The sequence below is a fragment of the Pipistrellus kuhlii genome, unplaced genomic scaffold, assembly GCF_014108245.1.
Source record: "Pipistrellus kuhlii isolate mPipKuh1 unplaced genomic scaffold, mPipKuh1.p scaffold_m20_p_2, whole genome shotgun sequence".
NCBI lineage: Eukaryota > Metazoa > Chordata > Mammalia > Chiroptera > Vespertilionidae > Pipistrellus > Pipistrellus kuhlii.
In genome coordinates, this window is record NW_023425515.1 from 37,772,636 (window position 1) to 37,791,084 (window position 18,449).

At 39.7% G+C, this 18,449-nt stretch overlaps 1 protein-coding gene across 3 annotated transcripts in view; it reads right to left on the reverse strand.

Annotated features, from left to right (window-relative positions):
* The window catches only part of EHHADH (enoyl-CoA hydratase and 3-hydroxyacyl CoA dehydrogenase), a 36,887-nt gene that overhangs the window by 4,059 nt on the left and 14,379 nt on the right, over positions 1-18,449 (reverse strand). For 2 of the 3 annotated variants that reach the window (XM_036446110.2, XM_036446111.2), the window contains 2 exons: positions 13,144-13,248; positions 1,583-1,924 (listed from right to left, as the gene is read on the reverse strand). In XM_036446110.2, coding sequence (XP_036302003.1) covers positions 1,583-1,924; positions 13,144-13,248 — 447 coding nt within the window. The remainder of the gene's footprint in view (positions 1-1,582; positions 1,925-13,143; positions 13,249-18,449) is intronic. The other variant, XM_045583763.1, reaches the window with a different exon arrangement.

An 18,449-nucleotide genomic window follows, 5' to 3' on the forward strand; every position in this document is an offset into this window, starting at 1 on the left:
CCATCTGGCAACCATCAACATGTTGTCTGTATCTATGAGTGTGTTTGTTTTGTTTGTTCATTTATTTTATTTTTTAGATTCTACATATAAGTAAAATCATATAATATTTGTTTTTCTCTGTCTGACTTATTTCCCTTGGCATAACCCTCTAGGTTCATTCATGTTGTCACACATGGCAAGATTTCATTCTTTTTTATGACTGAGTAGTATTCCATTGTATATATATGTACCAATATACTTGGTGTCAGATGGGTACTAGACTTAGCAGGTTATCACTTTGTAAGTTATATAAATATCTAGTCTCTATGTTGTACACCTTAAACTTATATATTGTATGTCGAATGTAATTGAAAAAAAATGTTAAACCAACTATCCTATATAATAAAAGACTAATATGCAAATTGTACCCTTGACTGGGAGCTTGACTGGGAGTTTGACCAGGGGGCAGGGCCAGCCTGCCAATCACCCCGGCTCCTCCCTCCAAGCTGGCCCTGCCCCCAATCACCCCCCACCCTGATTGAGGGCAGGGCCAATTGGCAACCTCCCATTGCCCCTACACCACGGCCCCTCCACCCCAGCCAGCACAGCCTCATTATCCTTGATTGGGGCAGGCCAGCTGGACCACACCTGTGCATGACTTCGTGCACTAGGCCTCTAGTTTTATACTAAAACTTGACTAAGATAACACTAAGAAGATGCATAGAGTGGACTCTTTTTCTGCAGGTTGAGTTGGGTGGCAACCAATCAATGTCTCTCTCTCATGTCAGTGTTTCTCTCTCTTTTTGGTGAGGGTTAATAAAGTTGAAAAAAAAAAAAAACAAAGGAAAAAAAGGGAGAGAGAGATAGAGAGACAGAGAGAGAGAGAATGCTTTTAGTAAACTATGAACCTCTTTCCCCAAAAGACTGTACATGAGCTGAAGCATATAACATTTTACTTTCCATTTCACAGGTTTAAAATCCACAACAGATCATTCTTGGGCCAAGACTAAGAGCAAGTGAAGCTTAGGAAAGTGGCCCAAAGAAGCCAATCAGAGAGCTAGCTTCTGAGGAAGGAAGACGTTTGTTTGGAAAAATTCCAGGTGTCAAAAGAAGGTAAGCCCTGTTTCAAGGTTCAGATGGATTTGAGGATAGTTGGTTTTGAACTAGGAGAAGAAAATGAATGGTTCCAGGGACCAGAAAGACAGAAACTTTATTCCAAATGCCTCACTGCAAGAGTGACAGGACACACCTAAAATGTGGTACAAATAATAATCATTGTTGGGAAATTCAGGAGTGACAGATTCAAACAGAGAAGAGGTTGGGATGAGTGAAAAAATGCCCAGAGTTTGGATTCAGACATATCTAGTGTTAGACTCTCACACCACGTGTGTTTACTAGTATTCAGCTCCTTGTTGAGAAGGTTATTGTCTCCAGGTCTCACATGTGAAATGAAGATAGTTCATGGGCTGGGGTGAAAACTAAGTTAGCTAACACACATAATATATCTAGCATAGAACCTGGAACCCAGCGGCCCTAAGCAAATGGTAGTAGCAGGTCCCATGTGCAGATTTGGAGAATGTCATCAACGATCCCACGTTCTTACCGAGGACGCCCACGGAAGAGATGGGCCGTGCCGACGCCGTTTTCCAGTTTGCTCCGGAGGGAACTGACCACTTATGTGCATTCCTCTCAGCAAAGAAAGCATACTGCAGGGCTCTAGCCTGCCCTGTTTGCCGAAGGTACATAAACAGCTCCGCCTCCTTCTGGATGCCCACCTCATAGGGATACTGTGCGGCGGCCTGGACCGCGCGGACACAAGTCTCCTGAGAAAGGCACCCAGGGTGCTGCTTCCGCATCTTCAGGAGGGCTTCGCTGAAAACAGAGTCCATGTTGGGCAAGCTCGGCACCGGCCTGTGGAAGAGTCTACGGGATTCTAGAGACTGATCTGAAAGAAATCAGAAGGAAAATCAGGTCTTTGGAACTGTTACTTAGACTAAGAGAAAATGAGTAAATAATGATAATGGTTCAAGTTCAAAGTACAAAATTAAATGCTATTCAATAGGATATTGAATGTAACATGAATACCAAGGTCTCTAACATCTTTGCAACTTAGTTCCGTAAGAATTAAAAGTTCCGAAGCAATTTCAAGTTACCTAATTGAAGCATGAAGCAGCATTTTCCTATTATTCCAATTTTATAATAGATTAAATATTAATCTGTCAGTCACTTTAAGGAAAATAGCTCTGAGTTAATAATATTTTAGATTCAAGGTAATTTTAACTTGATTCCTAACAGTAACAAAGACTTAAAAATACCTAGAAAAGAAGACAGTGTGATATTGGTACAAGGATAGACGTACAAACCAATGGAAGAGAACTGAGAGATCAGAAATAAGTCCTTATAATTATGGCCAATTGCTTTTCAATAAAAGTGCCAAAACAATTCACTGAGAGAGAAAAATAACAGTTTTTCAACAAATACGTTTTCTGAGACAATTGGATATCTATATGCAGAAAGTAAATAAATTTAAATCCTTACTAACACCATATATAAAAATTAGCCCAGCTGGCATAGCTCAGTGGTTGAGTGTCGACCTATGAACCAGGAGATCATGGTTTGATTCCCAGTCAGGGCACATGCTCAGGATGGAGGCTCAGTTCCCAGTGGGGGGTATGCAAGAGGCAATTGGTCGATGATTCTCTCTCATCATTGATGTTTCTATCTCTCTCTCCCTCTCTCTTCCTCTCTGAAATCAATAAAAATGTATATTTTTAAAATTAACTCAAAATGGATTATAAATCTACATTGAAGAGCTAAAACTATACATTTTTTTAGAAGAAAACATAGGTTAAACCTTTGTGACCTTGAGTTAGGTGAAGTGTTTTTAGCACGATCCATGAAAGAAAAGTCAATCAATTAATTAGACTGTGTTAAAATTAAAAACTTCCGTACTTCAAAAACCATCATTGAGAAAATGAAATGATAAGTCATAGATTGAAAGAAAATATGTATGCCCACTCCACCACCTCCACCAAATGTCCACTTCCTAATCCCCAGAGCCTGTGAACTTACTATCTTACATGGCAAAAGGGACTCTACAGATGTGATTAAGGTTAAAGATCTGGAGATGTAGAGATTATCCTGTATTATCTAGGTCGGCCCAATCCAATCATAAGAGTTCTTAAAAGAGGAGAATCTTTCCTGGCCATATAGTGAGGGAGAGATTTGATGAAAAAGGATCAGAAAGTTGCAACATGGAAAAGAATCAACCTATTGTTGATGATATGGCTTTGAAGAAGGAGGAAGGGAGCCAAGAACCAAGTTAACACTGTGGCCTCTAGAAACTAGGGACAGCCCTCAGTTTACAACGCAAAAATGCAGGGACCTTGATCCTACAACGAAGGTACTGAATTCCACTAACAGGTTCTCCCCTACAACCTCCAGAAAGGAGTGAAGCTGCTGACACCTGCATTTTAGCCCAGTAAAACCCTACTGATCTTTTGACTTATACATCAGTAAAAAAATAAATGTGTATTATTTAAGCTAAGCTTGTGGTAATTTATTATCAAAGCAATAGAAAAACTAATACAATCTGAAAACAAATATCTAGTAAGTATCTGTATCCACCATATATAAAGGACTCCGATGATTCAATAAGAAGAGGGCAAACAACCTCATTTTTTAAGTGGACAAAACTTTGTGGCTATTTCACCAAAGAGAATATACAAATGGCTAATAAAGCATGTGAAAAGATGTTTAACACCATTCGTCATTAAGGAAATGCAAATTTAAACCACAATGAATGTATAGGCAGATTCTAAACAACCTCATTTCTGAGACTAAAACTACAAAAATCTTACCCTCTCTTGCCCTCTTACTTCCTCACTCTGGTGACAGCCAGCTGCCCTTTGGTGATGCCCATGTGACAAAGAGTTGAAGGAGGCTTTCAGCCAACAGCCCGAGAGGAACTGAGGCCCTCAGTGTAAAGGGCCATAAGGAACGGAATCCCGAAAACAAACACCCACAGGAGCTTGGAAGAAGATCCTCTCTGCCAGTCTAGCCTTGAGATGAATACAGCTCCACAACACCTAAATGTAACGTTATGTGAAATCCTAAACCAGAGGATTTAGCTAACCATTCTGATTCCTGACCCACAGAAACTGCAAGATTTTAATAAATGTTTGACTTTAAGCAGTTAAATTTTGGGGTAATCTGTTATGCTGCTATTTATAACTAATGCAGACCCCTATAATGACTATCATAGAAAAGACATCAATATCAAATGTTGGTGATGATGTGGAGTAACTGGAACCCTGAGAATGTAAAACAGTACATCAGCTTTAGAAATCATTTTGACAGTTTCTTAAAAAGATGGCATAAATTTATTGTTCAACCCAGCAATTTTACTCCTAGGAATCCACCCAAGAGAAATGAAAACATACAGCTATATAAAACGTATATGAACATTTATAGCAGCATTCTTCATAAGGACTCAAAACTGAGAACAATCTGAATATCCATCAGCTGATGAATGTATAAAGAAAATGTGGTATAGCCATACAATGGAACACGACTCAGCAATAAAAGGAACAAACTACTGACACATGCTACAAATGAGCCTCAAAAATATTATGCTAACTGAAAAAAGCTGAATGCAAAAGATTACCTATTGTCTGATGCTGTTTATAGTATAAGTCCAGAAAAGACAAATGTGCAGAGTTGGAAAGATCTGTGGTTGCTTAAGGCTGGTGGCTAGCTGCAAAAAGTCATGAGGGCACTTTTTGTAGTAGTGAACAAGTCCTAAGACTGATTTATGGAGATGGTTGCATAACTCTATAAGGTAAATTATGCCTTATTAAAGCTGTTTAAAAAATTCCTAGAAAATATAAGACCTTTAAAAATATAACTTGTGGGCATACATATGAGCCTAACCAGTGGTCAAGGAAAATAGGGGAGTGGGGGCATGAGTGGGGAGGGGTGGGGAATTGGAATGGAGGTTGAGGACAAATATGCGATACCTTAATCAATAAAGAAATTAAATATATATACATATATATAAAAGAAGATAATATAACATTTTATTGAAGAACATAAGATCTTAATTAGGAGAGCCAATGATATATTTAAAGCATAAAATATTTCCATATATGTATTTTATATATAAATTTCTAATCAGAACGTTTATTTTTTATTTTTTAAAAATAACTCAATACTGAAAAAAAAATAAAAAAAATAAAAATAACTCAATAGAATGATTCTTAAAGTTTGCATAAAAGAATAAATGTTTGCCTAGCCGGTGTGGCTCAGTGGTTAAATGTCAACCCATGAACCAGGAGATCATGATTCAATTCCAGGTCAGGGCACATGCCCAGTCGTGGGCTTGATCGCCATTAGGGGAAGTGCAGGAGGTAGTCCATAGATGATCATCTCTCTCTCCCTCTCTGAAATCAATAAAAACATATATATAGAGAATAAATGTCTAATAAATTACATTATCAGAACTGTTTTTTTTAAAACAGTATACCATAAACTGTTTTCTAAAAAGTACTATCATCTCTTCAAGAATAAAACATCATATAAAAAATGTACACTTTGGTTAAACATAAAACCTACCAAACCTCATAAAACAGTTTCACTATAAAAAAAAACACATATGAATGTGAGCCTGTCTGGCATTCCTGTTACTATGTGTCCAACAGAGAGCCAGTACGGTTAGGATGTAATCATGTCCACTTGGAAGTATATCTGTAAAGCATTGTATAATTTCAACTTTTTTTTTTAACATAGGAAGGGAGACTATTTTAATGCTTGATTACTACTTAGAACTTAAAATAATGGTTTTATTTTATCTTTAAAATATATTTTTATTGATTTCAGAGAGGAAGGAAAAGGGAGAAAGAGATAGAAACATCAATGAGAGAGAATCACTGATTGGCTGCCTCCTGCATGTCCCCCAGTGCATGTGCCCTGAGCAGGAGTCAAACTGTGACCTCATGGTTCATAAGTTGATGCTTAATGACTGAGCTGGCTGGGCAAGAATGGATTTTTAAATTGATGCTTCACCATATTATGTTAAGAATAGGATTCAGGCCGAAACCGGTTTGGCTCAGTGGATAGAGCATCAGCTCGCGGACTTAAGGGTCCCAGGTTCAATTCCGGTCAAGGGCATGTGCCTTGGTTGCGGGCACATCCCCAGTGGTGGTGGTGGTGGTGGTGGGGCAGGAGGCAGCTGATCGATGATTCTTTCTCATCGATGTTTCTGACTCTCTATCCCTCTCTGTAAAAAATCTATTATACACACACACACACACACACATATATATATATATACACACACACACACATACATATATATATATATATATATGATTCAGGAAAGGAAGGAAAGATAGCAATTAGCAGCATGGAGTCCCTATCCACACTACTATTGTTGGAAAAACATAAACTCTACCCAGTAGGCTACCAGTTAATCCTTGAGCTATGGAAAGGCAAGTTCAGCAGAGAAGGATGGAAATCTTTCCAGGACCTGATTTAATTCCTGGTGGCCCCAAAGCAAGACAAGAGTGGACAGTAGGGAGAGGATGAGTGTGCGGAGGAACCGAGAGGCTGAGGGAAGAGGGATGAGCTGTCCATGTTGTAGCATAGACAGGGGACTGATGCAATCTATGCCCAGTACAGGCATAGGCCAGGATATCTTACAGCGATCTCTGTTCTTGTGACATTGCCACTGTTTCCACCACGACGGGCTGATTCTCAACACCGCAGCACACATCAGAGTTATTTGAGGAGATTAAAAAGGTTAAGATGCCCAGGCTCCACCCCAGACCCAGTGAAGCGTCTTTAAAGGTAGGCACGAGTGTTTTTTAAACAATTCAACTGTTGATGGTGAGGTGTAGCTTCTGGGAGGTCCGAGAGCAGAATGTTATGCCATCCACCGTACCAAGGACAGTTACAGCTCCTGGCAAGTTTACCCTGAGCCAGAGATTGAAAAAGAGAGAGAAGAGAAAGGAAATAAAAGAAGTAGAAAAGAAAAGCCTGCTTCATGGTGTATAGTAAATGTTGCTGATCAGCATAAGCCTGTTACCCTGGGGATACTCAGAACCTCTCAGGCTGCCAGAGGGCTTCCTAGCAGCTTCCCACGATCCTTGTCCAAACCAGCCGAAGGCCAAGAGAAGTGAGTCCACTGGAGAGGCTGGGGTCAGGGCACCATCATAAATCACTCCCCTCTCTCCGCACCCCTTCCCCTCCTCCCCGAACAATTTCCCATCCCTTTCTTGCTAGATGTAACTGAAGGATGTTATTATCTTCACATTTCGGTTTATTACTACAAAATATATTCAGAATTCCCCCTTTGGGTCTGTAGGTCTGATGTTTTCAAAGCGTACTTCTTACACACTTGGTAGTTTTAGAGTCCTGGTTTTAAAGTCACTCAACTGTACCTACATAACAAGAGGAGCAAGTGTGAGCAGTTCAGCACCAGCATTCGCTGCACAGGAAAATGGGTAAGAGAAAACTGATTTCTGACTCAAAAGTGCTTATGGTCAAACTATTTGCTTGACCCATTCACGTTTTTTGTTTTGTTTTGTTTTTCCTTAATTCTTCAAGGTTTTCTAAGGCATAATATTAAATTTTTAAAAAAATTTTTTAAGTGAACCATGCTCCTAATGGAAGAAAAGGAAGCTATTATTTTCCCTCTTTCCTTTCCGGCAAACTTACAGGAAGATTATTCTTTTTCTGCCCAGGATGAAGAGCGACACAGCGCGCTGTTTAGTGAAATGGTCTCCAAAGGCATAAAGGATTCTCTCTTCTCTGATTCTGATGAGCAGTAGCTGTGTCTGTCACAGAAGCTCTGTAGAGAGCAGACAGAGCTGTACCTCCCCAGGCCTGCGGGAGGCACCCACAGAAGCTGGGCAGTACCTTCCCCAGGGAAGTTAAAAGTAGACATGTGCTTAGGCCTCCTACGTAAGGCAGAATCACTCTGCTCCTGGAAAATAAGTTTATATGAATGTTCACAGAGAGTAAAAATAACTTACAAAGAGCAAAAGATAAAATGAAGAGAAAGACATATGGAGCCCCAAGATTTTTTAAAGTCACAAAATCAAAACGAACAAAAAGACCAAGGTCTTTCTGCAGAATTAGAATTGTTAAAAATGGCGAACACAGCCCAGTGCAGTCACAGGACCAGGGGGCGTTACGGAGACAAAAGCAGAGCATTTGGTTCCTGAGCTGAGGCTCCCAGTCAGATGTCCCCTGTGCCCGTCTTTGAATAACAACACACATTTTCAGCTTCCTGCCAGAAATACGCACGTGGTAACCAGGAGTTCTCACTCAGTTCGGGTAAAAGCAGGCTACTGGCCAAATGCAAGTGCGAATGAATAGCATTTTACAGGACCCTGCTCTCCCCAGAGTAGCCAAAGCAATCTGGCTTGGTCAAGTAATTCTGAATTGCTCTGCTAAATCCATTACACGGCAGTAGTCTGAGAGGCTTCATATAGCAAGAGTATTAAGATGCACGAAGCTAATTAACTTTCACAGTTAAATCTCCAGGATACACGTTAAGTTTGTAGAGACATTTGCAGCAACTTCCCAAATCACATTTTTAGATACATGCTAATCTTCTACAATACCCTCCCACACATAACTGGTTCCAAAACTGCTGATTGCAATATTGCCTTTGGAAATTCCCTTCTCTCCCTCCTTTCCTATTGGATGCGGAAACCTAATATGGGCAGTTAACTTTTTCCTTTTATTTTTTTTAAGTCAGTATTTCAGAAGTGGGGTTGGGGGTAAGGATGGGGGTGGGAATTGGCTGAATTGATAGAATATTTTTACAAATGGGAAAAGGAAAAAAAAATGTTACCTGTATCTTAAAATTCAGATATGATTCACATACCATAAAAGTCACCGTTTTAAAGTTTACAATTCAGCAGTTTTTAGTATATTCACAAGGTGTGCAACATACATGTATGTATTTTAACTATGCCTTTTGTAACTGATTTACAAATATCTTTGAGACTGTTGGTAGTGTTTGCATGCCAGGCGTAAAAAGTCAAGCTAGGAAAAGTTACCTCCATTCTTCCCCTTGTTCTCCTATACCAGATGTTCTCAAAGTGTGGGCTCAAGAACACACCATCAGCATCACCTAAGAACTTGTTAGATCTGCAAAGTCTTGGCCCGCCCCCCCTCAGAATTACTGAGTCAGAAAGTGGTGAGGGGGTCCTACAGTCTCTTTTTACAGTGATTCTGATGCATAATAAAGTTTGAGAACCATCCCTCTAGATCGAGACAATGGTACCAGCTTCACATAACTACAAATTTGTATTAATATATTTTACTATTGGTATATTTTATTAACATATTTTATAATAATACCTATTATAAAATATCAATATATATTTTTATAATTCAGTTTTATGGAGCTTTTTCTTCAAATCAACCCATCAATTTTGTTCTGCCAAATAAGCACATACTATATTTAAAGACAAAAAAAAAAATCAAGAAAGCATAAAAAGAAAGGAAAAGCATAAGACTTTCAATGAAAATGAAAGGCAAAACAAATAAGCCTAGCTAAACTTCACATTGACAAGATAATAAATGGCAAATGTAGATAAGATTCTCTGAGCTAGTCCTTCATTAATTGCTCTATTTTTCTACTTTGTTTCTCTAGCATTTACCTATCACAAAGCAGCACCAGGAAATCATAGAATTCTAGTGAAACTCATTTTTAAAAATAGAAAGAAATTGTCCTGGCCAGTTTTGCTCAGTGACTAGAGCATCGGCCTGTGAACTGAAGGGTCCCAGGTTTGATTCCAGACAAGGGCACATGCCCGGGTTATAGGCTCCATCCCCAGTTGGGAACATGCAGGAGGCAGCCGATCAATGGTTCTTTCTTATCATTGATGTTTCTATCTCTCTCTCCCTCTCCCTTTCTCTCTGAAATCTATATATATAGCTTAAGTGACCATAATGTCCAGAATGACCAGTCACTTTGATGCACACTAACCACCAGGGGTCAGACGCGCAAAGCAGAAGCTGCCCCCTGGTGGTCAGTGTGCTCCCACAGCCAGCCTACCCCAGCTGGCCAACCTCCCATGGCCCCTCCCTCTGGTTGGCAGGCCCCCGAATTAGGATAGGGAACCAGGGATGACCCCTTTCCCAGGGGATTTGAGGGCTGGCTCCCTCCTTTCAGCCAACTTCCCATACCCTATTCTTCCCCCTGGCCAGCAGGCCCCTATCGGCCCACTGCAGTGGTGGTGCAGAGGTGAGGGAAAGAGGAAGTGAGGAGGCAGGGAACCGCGCTGCAGCAGGGTGCTGACGATAGTAGCATCAGTGTCTGGTGTCCATTCCTTCTGCCCCTGGCCCAGCAACCATCACCTACTCTTTGGCCTGCCCCTGATGGGCCTGGCTCTGATTGGCCCTGATCGCAAGTTAGGCCTAGGGACCTACCCATGCACAATTTCATGCACTGGGCCTCTAGTAAAGAAATAAAATAAAATAAAAATAGAAAGAAAAAGTTCCAGAATTTTCCATAGGATTTTAAACCCCAAACTCCAAAAGAGACACAATGCACGTCATAGCCAAAACAAAAAACTGGAGCCTGCCCTGACCAGTGCTCAGTGGTTTAAATGTTGGCCCTTGGACAGAGGGTCATTGGGTTCGATTCCCTGTCAATAGCTTAATGTGGAAATAACCTAAATGTACATCAACTGATAAATGGGTAAACAAATTGTGATATAGCCATACTATAGATTAGTACTTAGTAATTTAAAAAAGAAAATATTAATATGTGAAACAATATGGATGAATCTCAAAAACATGGTAAGTGAAAGAAGTCAAACAAAAGATTGCATACTATATGTGGGATTCCATCTATGAGAAATTCTAAAAATCAATACAGAAAGCAGGTCAGTGGCTGTCTGTGGGAGGGAATCTACTGGAAAGAGACATGAGAATACTATTCTTCGGGTGATAGAACTACATCTTCGTTATTGTGACTACAAAACTCCAATTACAAAATTTCATCTGTCTCTATACTTAAAATGGGAGACTTTTTGTGTGTATAAATTATACCCCAATAAAGAAAAAACCAAAACAAAAAAAAGATTATTCATAAAATTTTGGGGTTAAAACTAACATGTTTTCATTTCTGCATAACTCCTTTAAATTTTTGTCTGTATTCATACATATTTTATGTAGCTATAATTATAGAATATACGTAAGTTATATTTTAGACACTTTTGTACACAAATAATTTTACGTATTTCTAAATAGTATTCATGACTATAATTTAAAATAGTTATACATAATTGTTCAAAGCCCAGAACCATTTCCCCTACTGTTAACAAGTGAACTACCAAAGTTTTAAAGCAAATGATTCCTCCTCAATATTTGGGTGCCATCAAGTGGACAAACTGTGTAATGTACCTGAGATTGAGTAGACTTTTATTATAAATTGTATAAATTTAAAAAAAACACACACACCCGTTTAAAACTTTTAATTTGAATTAATTTTAAAAATGAAATCAATTTTAAAAAATGAAAACAGACAACTTTATAAATGTATTAGACTATGATCCTCATTATTTCTTGAAGGAACTTAACTCTCAAATCTGAATCTAAGGAAATCAGTTCAGGAAAAGAACTCTCTGTTGAAACCAGGTTCTTTACGAACTAAGGCCACAGATATAAATAACAATCTATTTAAGCCCCCAACCAAAACTAATTTAGGCACCTCCAAATGTAAATAGCCTTTTGTAAACAACCAGGTGACTTTCAACACAACAATAAGCCCTCTCAAGAGGCACAATGAAACCAGGGATGAAAATGTGCTGAAGACTGAAGGCAGAGAAATACAGCAGGACACTCATTCCCACTTGGGCAAAGACTTGCAGATTTTCTTTATGAGTCAACATTATTTTTCTCCCACAGACCCTGGCCTCTCCAGTTCAAGCTTTTCTTATTGCATTGACAGGAACTGGCTAGAGCCATAAAAAGAATGAGTATTTCAGAAAAGTGTTTGGCCCCTACCAGGGTCAGCAAAAGAATGACTTTTTCAAAAGAATGCCTTTGAATGACACAGAGCCATTGCCTGCCACTAAGTAGTGAGATGAACGCCCTGCTCTGCTTGTAACCAGCACTCTTTCCAATTATTTTTTCTAACACTCTTTAACCCTCTCCATCTTGCTGCCAACTTCCACACATTAAAAAGAAACAGCTAGAAAAGGAAAGAAACACTCTAGGAGCACCACACCAAAGAACTCTTAAAGGATGGCATGACTCTATACAGTGAGAAATCAATGAGAGAGAAAACATAACTCACAGAAACAGAACCATGCTTTTATCGTGGTCAATTATAGAGCTTGTCTTCTATTTGCTGAAATGTTTATTTGCTTATTTGTTTTGATTTTAATTATATTTCTTAATAGAAAATGAATTCATTTAATAAAAATTCAAAAGGTATGGGAGAATCTAGAGATATAAAAGCCTAAGCAACCATTAGGATGGAATGACCAGAATGACCAGCTAGTAGCTGTGGTGCGCACTGACCCAGACCTTGCTGCTGGGACCCTGACAGCCCCAAATCTGGTTCACCTGCACCCTACGACCCAGACAGGAGGGAGGAGGGAGCCCAGTTCCTCACCAAATCAGCCATTGATTAGCCTGCTGCTGGGGCCAACCTCCCATGGTCCCTCACCCCCGGCAAGCTGGCCCCCCAATTGGCCCCGATCAGCGGCTAGGCTGAGGGACCCCACCTATGCGTGAATTCGTGCACCAGGCCTCTAGTAAACAATAAAAAGTCTCCTTCCAATTGTGTCTCTGGCTGACCCGCCCCATTCCCAGAGACAACCATTAGCCATTACTTATGAATCCTTATGGAAATATTTTAAACACAAACAGTTACATATATACATTCTCTCCAAATAGTCATTCAATCCCATTCCCTCTTTCTTATTTCACAAATGGTAATCCACTCTATACAAACATGCTTTTTACAGTTTATATACTATATCACAGCACTCATACCATATCAATACATAGTTTCTCATTAATTTTAAAGGTGTGTCATATTGCATCACTTGGATATACCAGAAGATATTTAAGGAGTTTGTTAAAATAGACATTTAGCTTGTTTCCAACTTGGGGCTATTTTTATTATCTTCTTACCTAAAACTCTCTGGGCTAATTTAATTGCTTCTTCAACTGGGTCTGAGTTGACAATTTCATCTAGAATACCCAGCTTGAGTGCTTCATCTGCCAAAACATGTCTTCCTAGAACAAAACAAAACAAGTCACAGAACAATGTGAGATTAAAGCAAAATCAGAGAGGGCCTTTGTTCTGAATATAAACCTATTGTTAAATAAAATAAATGATACCTGTAGTAGAAAGATCACTGCAGGGGCAACCAGAAAATGTGGATTCAAGCTCCAGCACTATATTTTACTATTTGTGTTACCATAAAGAACTGTATAGGACTACAATTTCCGTGTTGATAAATGGGACTAATTATGTTCACATTAGTAATTCTGAGTCTTAAGTGAAAAATAACATATTCTCTTTTTATTCTAGAATATCTATAGAAGCACCTTATAAACTATAGATCTCTATATAAATAGTATAAAAAATGATTGTTTTAAATTATAATCATAGAGGTAGTAGCAGAGTAGTACCAGTATCATATGCATCAAATTGATTACACACACACACACACACACACACACATACCCTGTTTCCCCGAAGATAAGACAGTGTCTTATATTAATTTTTGCTTCCAAAGATGCACTAGGTCTTATTTTCAGGGGATGACTTATTTTTCCATGAAGAAGAATACAGTACACATTTATTGTTAAATGAAAATAAAGGAAATTTATTACCTGTATACGGTACGGTAGTACAATAGTTGTCAACACAAACCAGACAAACTGTGAATCCTACAGTATCAAGAATTTACTCATTTCTTCAATGACAATCATGTCATCATCTTCTGGAACATCATCATAACAATCCAATTTCTGAATTTCCTGGTGAATTTCTTGTGACTTCATTTCTTTCAGAATCAGTGGACCAAATCTCTCATGTTTAGCCTAGGGGGGGGGGGTGCTTATTTTCGGGGAGATGCCTTATATTTCACTCAGAAGGAAACCTGTAAGTAGGTCTTATTTTCAGAGGATGTCTTATTTCTTATTTTCGGGGAAACACGGTATACACACACACACACACACACACACACACACACACACACAAATAAACAAAAGACAGTGCCCAAAGATAAATATACTGTGTTAGGCAGATAGAGGAAAAATGTATTAAGTTGCTATTATATAAGTTATAATCAAAATTACACAGGCTAGCCCTAGTTGGTTGGGGCTTCATCTTATATACCAGAAGGTGGTGGGTTCAATTCCTGGTAATGGCACATACCAAAGTTTCAGGTTCAATTCCTAGTCAGGGCAGTTGGTGGATGTTTCTCCTCTCTACCTCCCTCCCTCCCTCCTTCCCTCCCTCCTTCCCTCCGTCCGTCCTTCCTTCTCTTTCTCTCTCTCTCTTGGATGCTTGGATGTACCAAGGTGAATGGAGTACTCTACCAAGGGTTTTTAGTCCAGGAGTTAGTGACACTAAGCAATAGCAGCAGCTTAAATCTCACATCACATCTGGTGTCTGATGGTGTTTCCAGGAACGTCCAGTGTCCAATGGTGGCCCTGACAGGCTCTGGTATAGAATGGAACCTCTAGAGGGTTCCAGAAGTTTGACACATTACTTGCTTTCCTGCCAATACCATCTTTCTTTTCATTTCATTTCATTTTATTTTATTTTATTTTATTTTATTTTATTTTATTTTATTTTATTTTATTTTATTTTATTGATTTTTTACAGAGAGGAAGGGAGAGGGATAGAGAGCTAGAAACATTGATGAGAGAGAAACATCAACCAGCTACCTCTTGCACACCCCCAATGCGCCCGCAACCAATGTACATGCCCTTGACCAGAATCGAACCTGGACCTTTCAGTCCGCAGACCGACGCTCTATCCACTGAGCCAAATCGGTTTCGGCACCATCTTTCTTTTGAAAAGTGATCATCAAATCAGTATTGATGGCAAAATTACGCAGTCTTTGCTGCTCTTGTAGACAGTGTTGGTAGATGACATCTCTGAGACAAACCCTCTTTTCCTGGTTCCTATTAGTGCTTCCAAGAGCTACAAATGGGGCTTGATCAGATAGACAGTTCAAAAACTGTTGGTATGGATCACTCTGTAATAGCAATATTTGGGCAGTTCTCTGGAAGTGCCTTTGAAAACAGGCTTCCAGATTTCCTCCTGGGATGAGGAGGGTGGTGGGGAGTGGGTGAGAGGCTTCAGGGGTCAAGTCTCCTGTGTATAAAATCACTTAAGTGAGGGGTGAGTGAATCAGCTTCCCCAGGTTAAGTGAAGGAAAAAGAAAGGAAGGGAGGGAGGGAGGGAGGGAGGGAGGGAGGGAGGGAGGGAGGGAGGGAGGGAAAGAAAGATGGGAACCTGAGCACTAAAAGGATCTTTGAGGCAACTAACCAGGGATAACAAGAACTACCCACTGATGGACTGAAAATTCCTTTAGCTTTTTTTTTTTTTTTTTAACAATCCTCACTGGAAGATACTTTTTCCATTGATTTCTAGAGAGAGTGCAAGGGAGGGAGAAGGGGGGAGAGAAAAAGAGTGAAACATCAATGTGAGAAAGATACATCAATTGATTCCCTCCCACATGCACCCCTACGGGCCAAGATATGTGCCCTTGAGAGGGAATTGAACCTGAGACCCTTCGGTCCCCAGGCTGACACTCTTAACTGCTGAGCCAAACCAGCCAAGGCTCCTTCAGATTTAATTATTTCTTTTGGCCTGGATTTCACAAAAGCAGAGTAGTACCAAAGCTCTACTGACTGGGTCAATGAGATTGCAGGTACTGTACTTTTATTCTGCCAAGGACCTTATGATCCAGCACTGTACATAAACCCATATTCTCAGGCTGAGAGTTCAGCTTGTTTCTTCTTGTGCTGCCCCCAGTGTAGAGGACAACCTCTGTCCAAAGGGCTCTAAGAAGAGCCCTGACTAGAGCTACTATAAGGAGACCCCTTCCTCCACCAGGACAAGTGAAGCCAAGACTTCTCCCTACTGGGTAAGCTCATTTTTTTTTGTATTTTTTCATGGCTTCTTTCCAATCTTTAGAAAAATTTTCCTCCATGGAACCCTTTCCCAATGTCATTTTAGAGTTCCCCTAAAATTATACAGATTACTTAAAAAGATAGCTATATAATGCTAATGTTAGCTTTCTTCTAATTCACTGTGACCTTTTCTACGCAAGTCAAAATCCATCATATTCTAACTTTTTATCTCTTCTCATCATGTTAACAATAGTGATATTTCTAAAAACTGCCAAACTTTGGAAAAAGCCAATCATAGTTCACTTGTCAAATAAGCCAGATTTCTTTCTGATTTTCCCCAAGGTACTCTTGCCTTTCAGACTTAACACTGAAAACAGAGCCACAAATTCCTCAGTGTTTGCCCACATGCTTTAATTTCTGTAAACTTAGAATTTATAGACTCACTTCACTCTATAGTTGACCCTTTAACAACATGAGTTTGATATGGAAGGGTCCACGTATATGTGGATTTTCTTCAACAAACACATTCAGTACTATAAATGTATTTTATCTTCCTTATGACTTTCTTAATAACATTTTCTTTTCTCTCACCTACTTTATGTAAAAACTAGAGGCTTGTTGCACAAAAATTTGTGCAATAGGCCCTCCTTCCCTTGGCTGCCAGTACCGGTTTTCCTCCGGCACCCAGAACCAAGGCCTTTGCTCTGGCCACAATGGAGAAGCCAAGCCTCAAGGTTAGGTTTTCCTGCTCCGGCCACAGCAAGGCTTAGTTTCTCCGCTCCAACCACAGTGGAGAAGCCAAGCCTCTTCAGTCTTCAGCCTTCAGTCATCTTCAGTCTTTGCTCCACGCCTGTGTGTGCAAATTAACCCACCATCTTTGTTTGGTTAATTTGCATACTCACTCCTGATTGGCTGGTGGGTGTCATGGAAGAATGGTCGATTTGCATATTTCTCTTTTATTAGTGTAGGTACAGTATATAATGCACAAAATATGTATTAATCTACTGTTTATATTATCAGCAAGGCTTCTGGTCAACAGTAGGCTATTAGTAGTTAAGTTTAGGGGGTGTCAAAAGTTATACATGGATTTTCAAGTGCATGGGGGTAGGCACCCTGCATTGTTCAAAGGTCAGCTATAATATAACTTCTTCCTAAATCTTATGCTTCTTTACTTCATTTCTATTTTGCAGAATAAACTCATGTTGGATTGTAAGCATCCTCTTATAAATTCCACATTGGATACTTAAAATAGTTCATTTTCTTAAATGTGTGGTTTTCATACCATCACAAATTATAACAAATTTTAATTTAATTTATTGATAAGAAATTTAATAATTTTAAAGCATGGGGAGTTTTTCTAACTCCCTTTTCATATTCTATAAGAGTAGGAATTTGAATCCTGTATATAGTTTGGTATTGTGGTTTCTGTCAAAACATATGAATTTCAACTAACAGTTCTCAAACTTTTTAGTCTTAGGACACCTTTGCATTCTTAAAAATTACAGAACACTCCAAAGAGCTTCTGTTGATATGGGTTATTTCTATCAATAGATATTGTATTAGAAATTAAAACCGAAAACTTTAAAAATGCTTTATATTATACTAGAGGCCCAGTGCACAAAATTCATGCATGGGGGTGAGGTTTCTCAGCCCAGCCTGCACCCTCTCCAATCTAAGACCCCTCCGGGGATGTCTGGCTGCTGGTTTAGGCCCGGACCCCTCTCACAATCCAGTACTGCTGGCTCCTAACTGCTCACCTGCCTGCCTGCCTGATCACCCCTAACTGCCTCTGCCTGCCGGCCTGGTCTCCCCAAACTCTCCCCCTCCCCTACCAGTCTTGTTGCCCCTCACTGCCTCTCTTGCCAGCCTGTTCACTCCAACAGTCCCACCCACGCCAGCCTGGTTGCCCCTCACTGCCCCCCAGCCAACCTGGTCACCCCTCACTGCCTCACCTGTCAGCCTAGTCTCCCCACACAGCCTGCTGTTCAGTTGTTTGGTCATCCCTCACTAACCCTCCTGCCAGCCTGGTTGCCCCATACAACCTGCTGCTCAGTCATTTGGTTGTCCCTCACTAATCCCCCTGCCAGCCTTGTCGCCCCACTCAGCCTATTAGGTCGTCTGTTGGTTTGTTTTGGATGTGATGGTGCCTGGATCTTTTTATAAATATAGATGTTAATATAAATAAATTTTTATGCAAAATAAATGTGTTCAAATTTTTAAAAATTTAGTGAAAAGAGAGTCATTATTATATATCTTTGCAGAGTTTTTTCATGTCTGGCTTAATAGAAGACCGTTGGATTCTCATATCTACTTCTACATTCAATTTGTTCTGATATCAGATG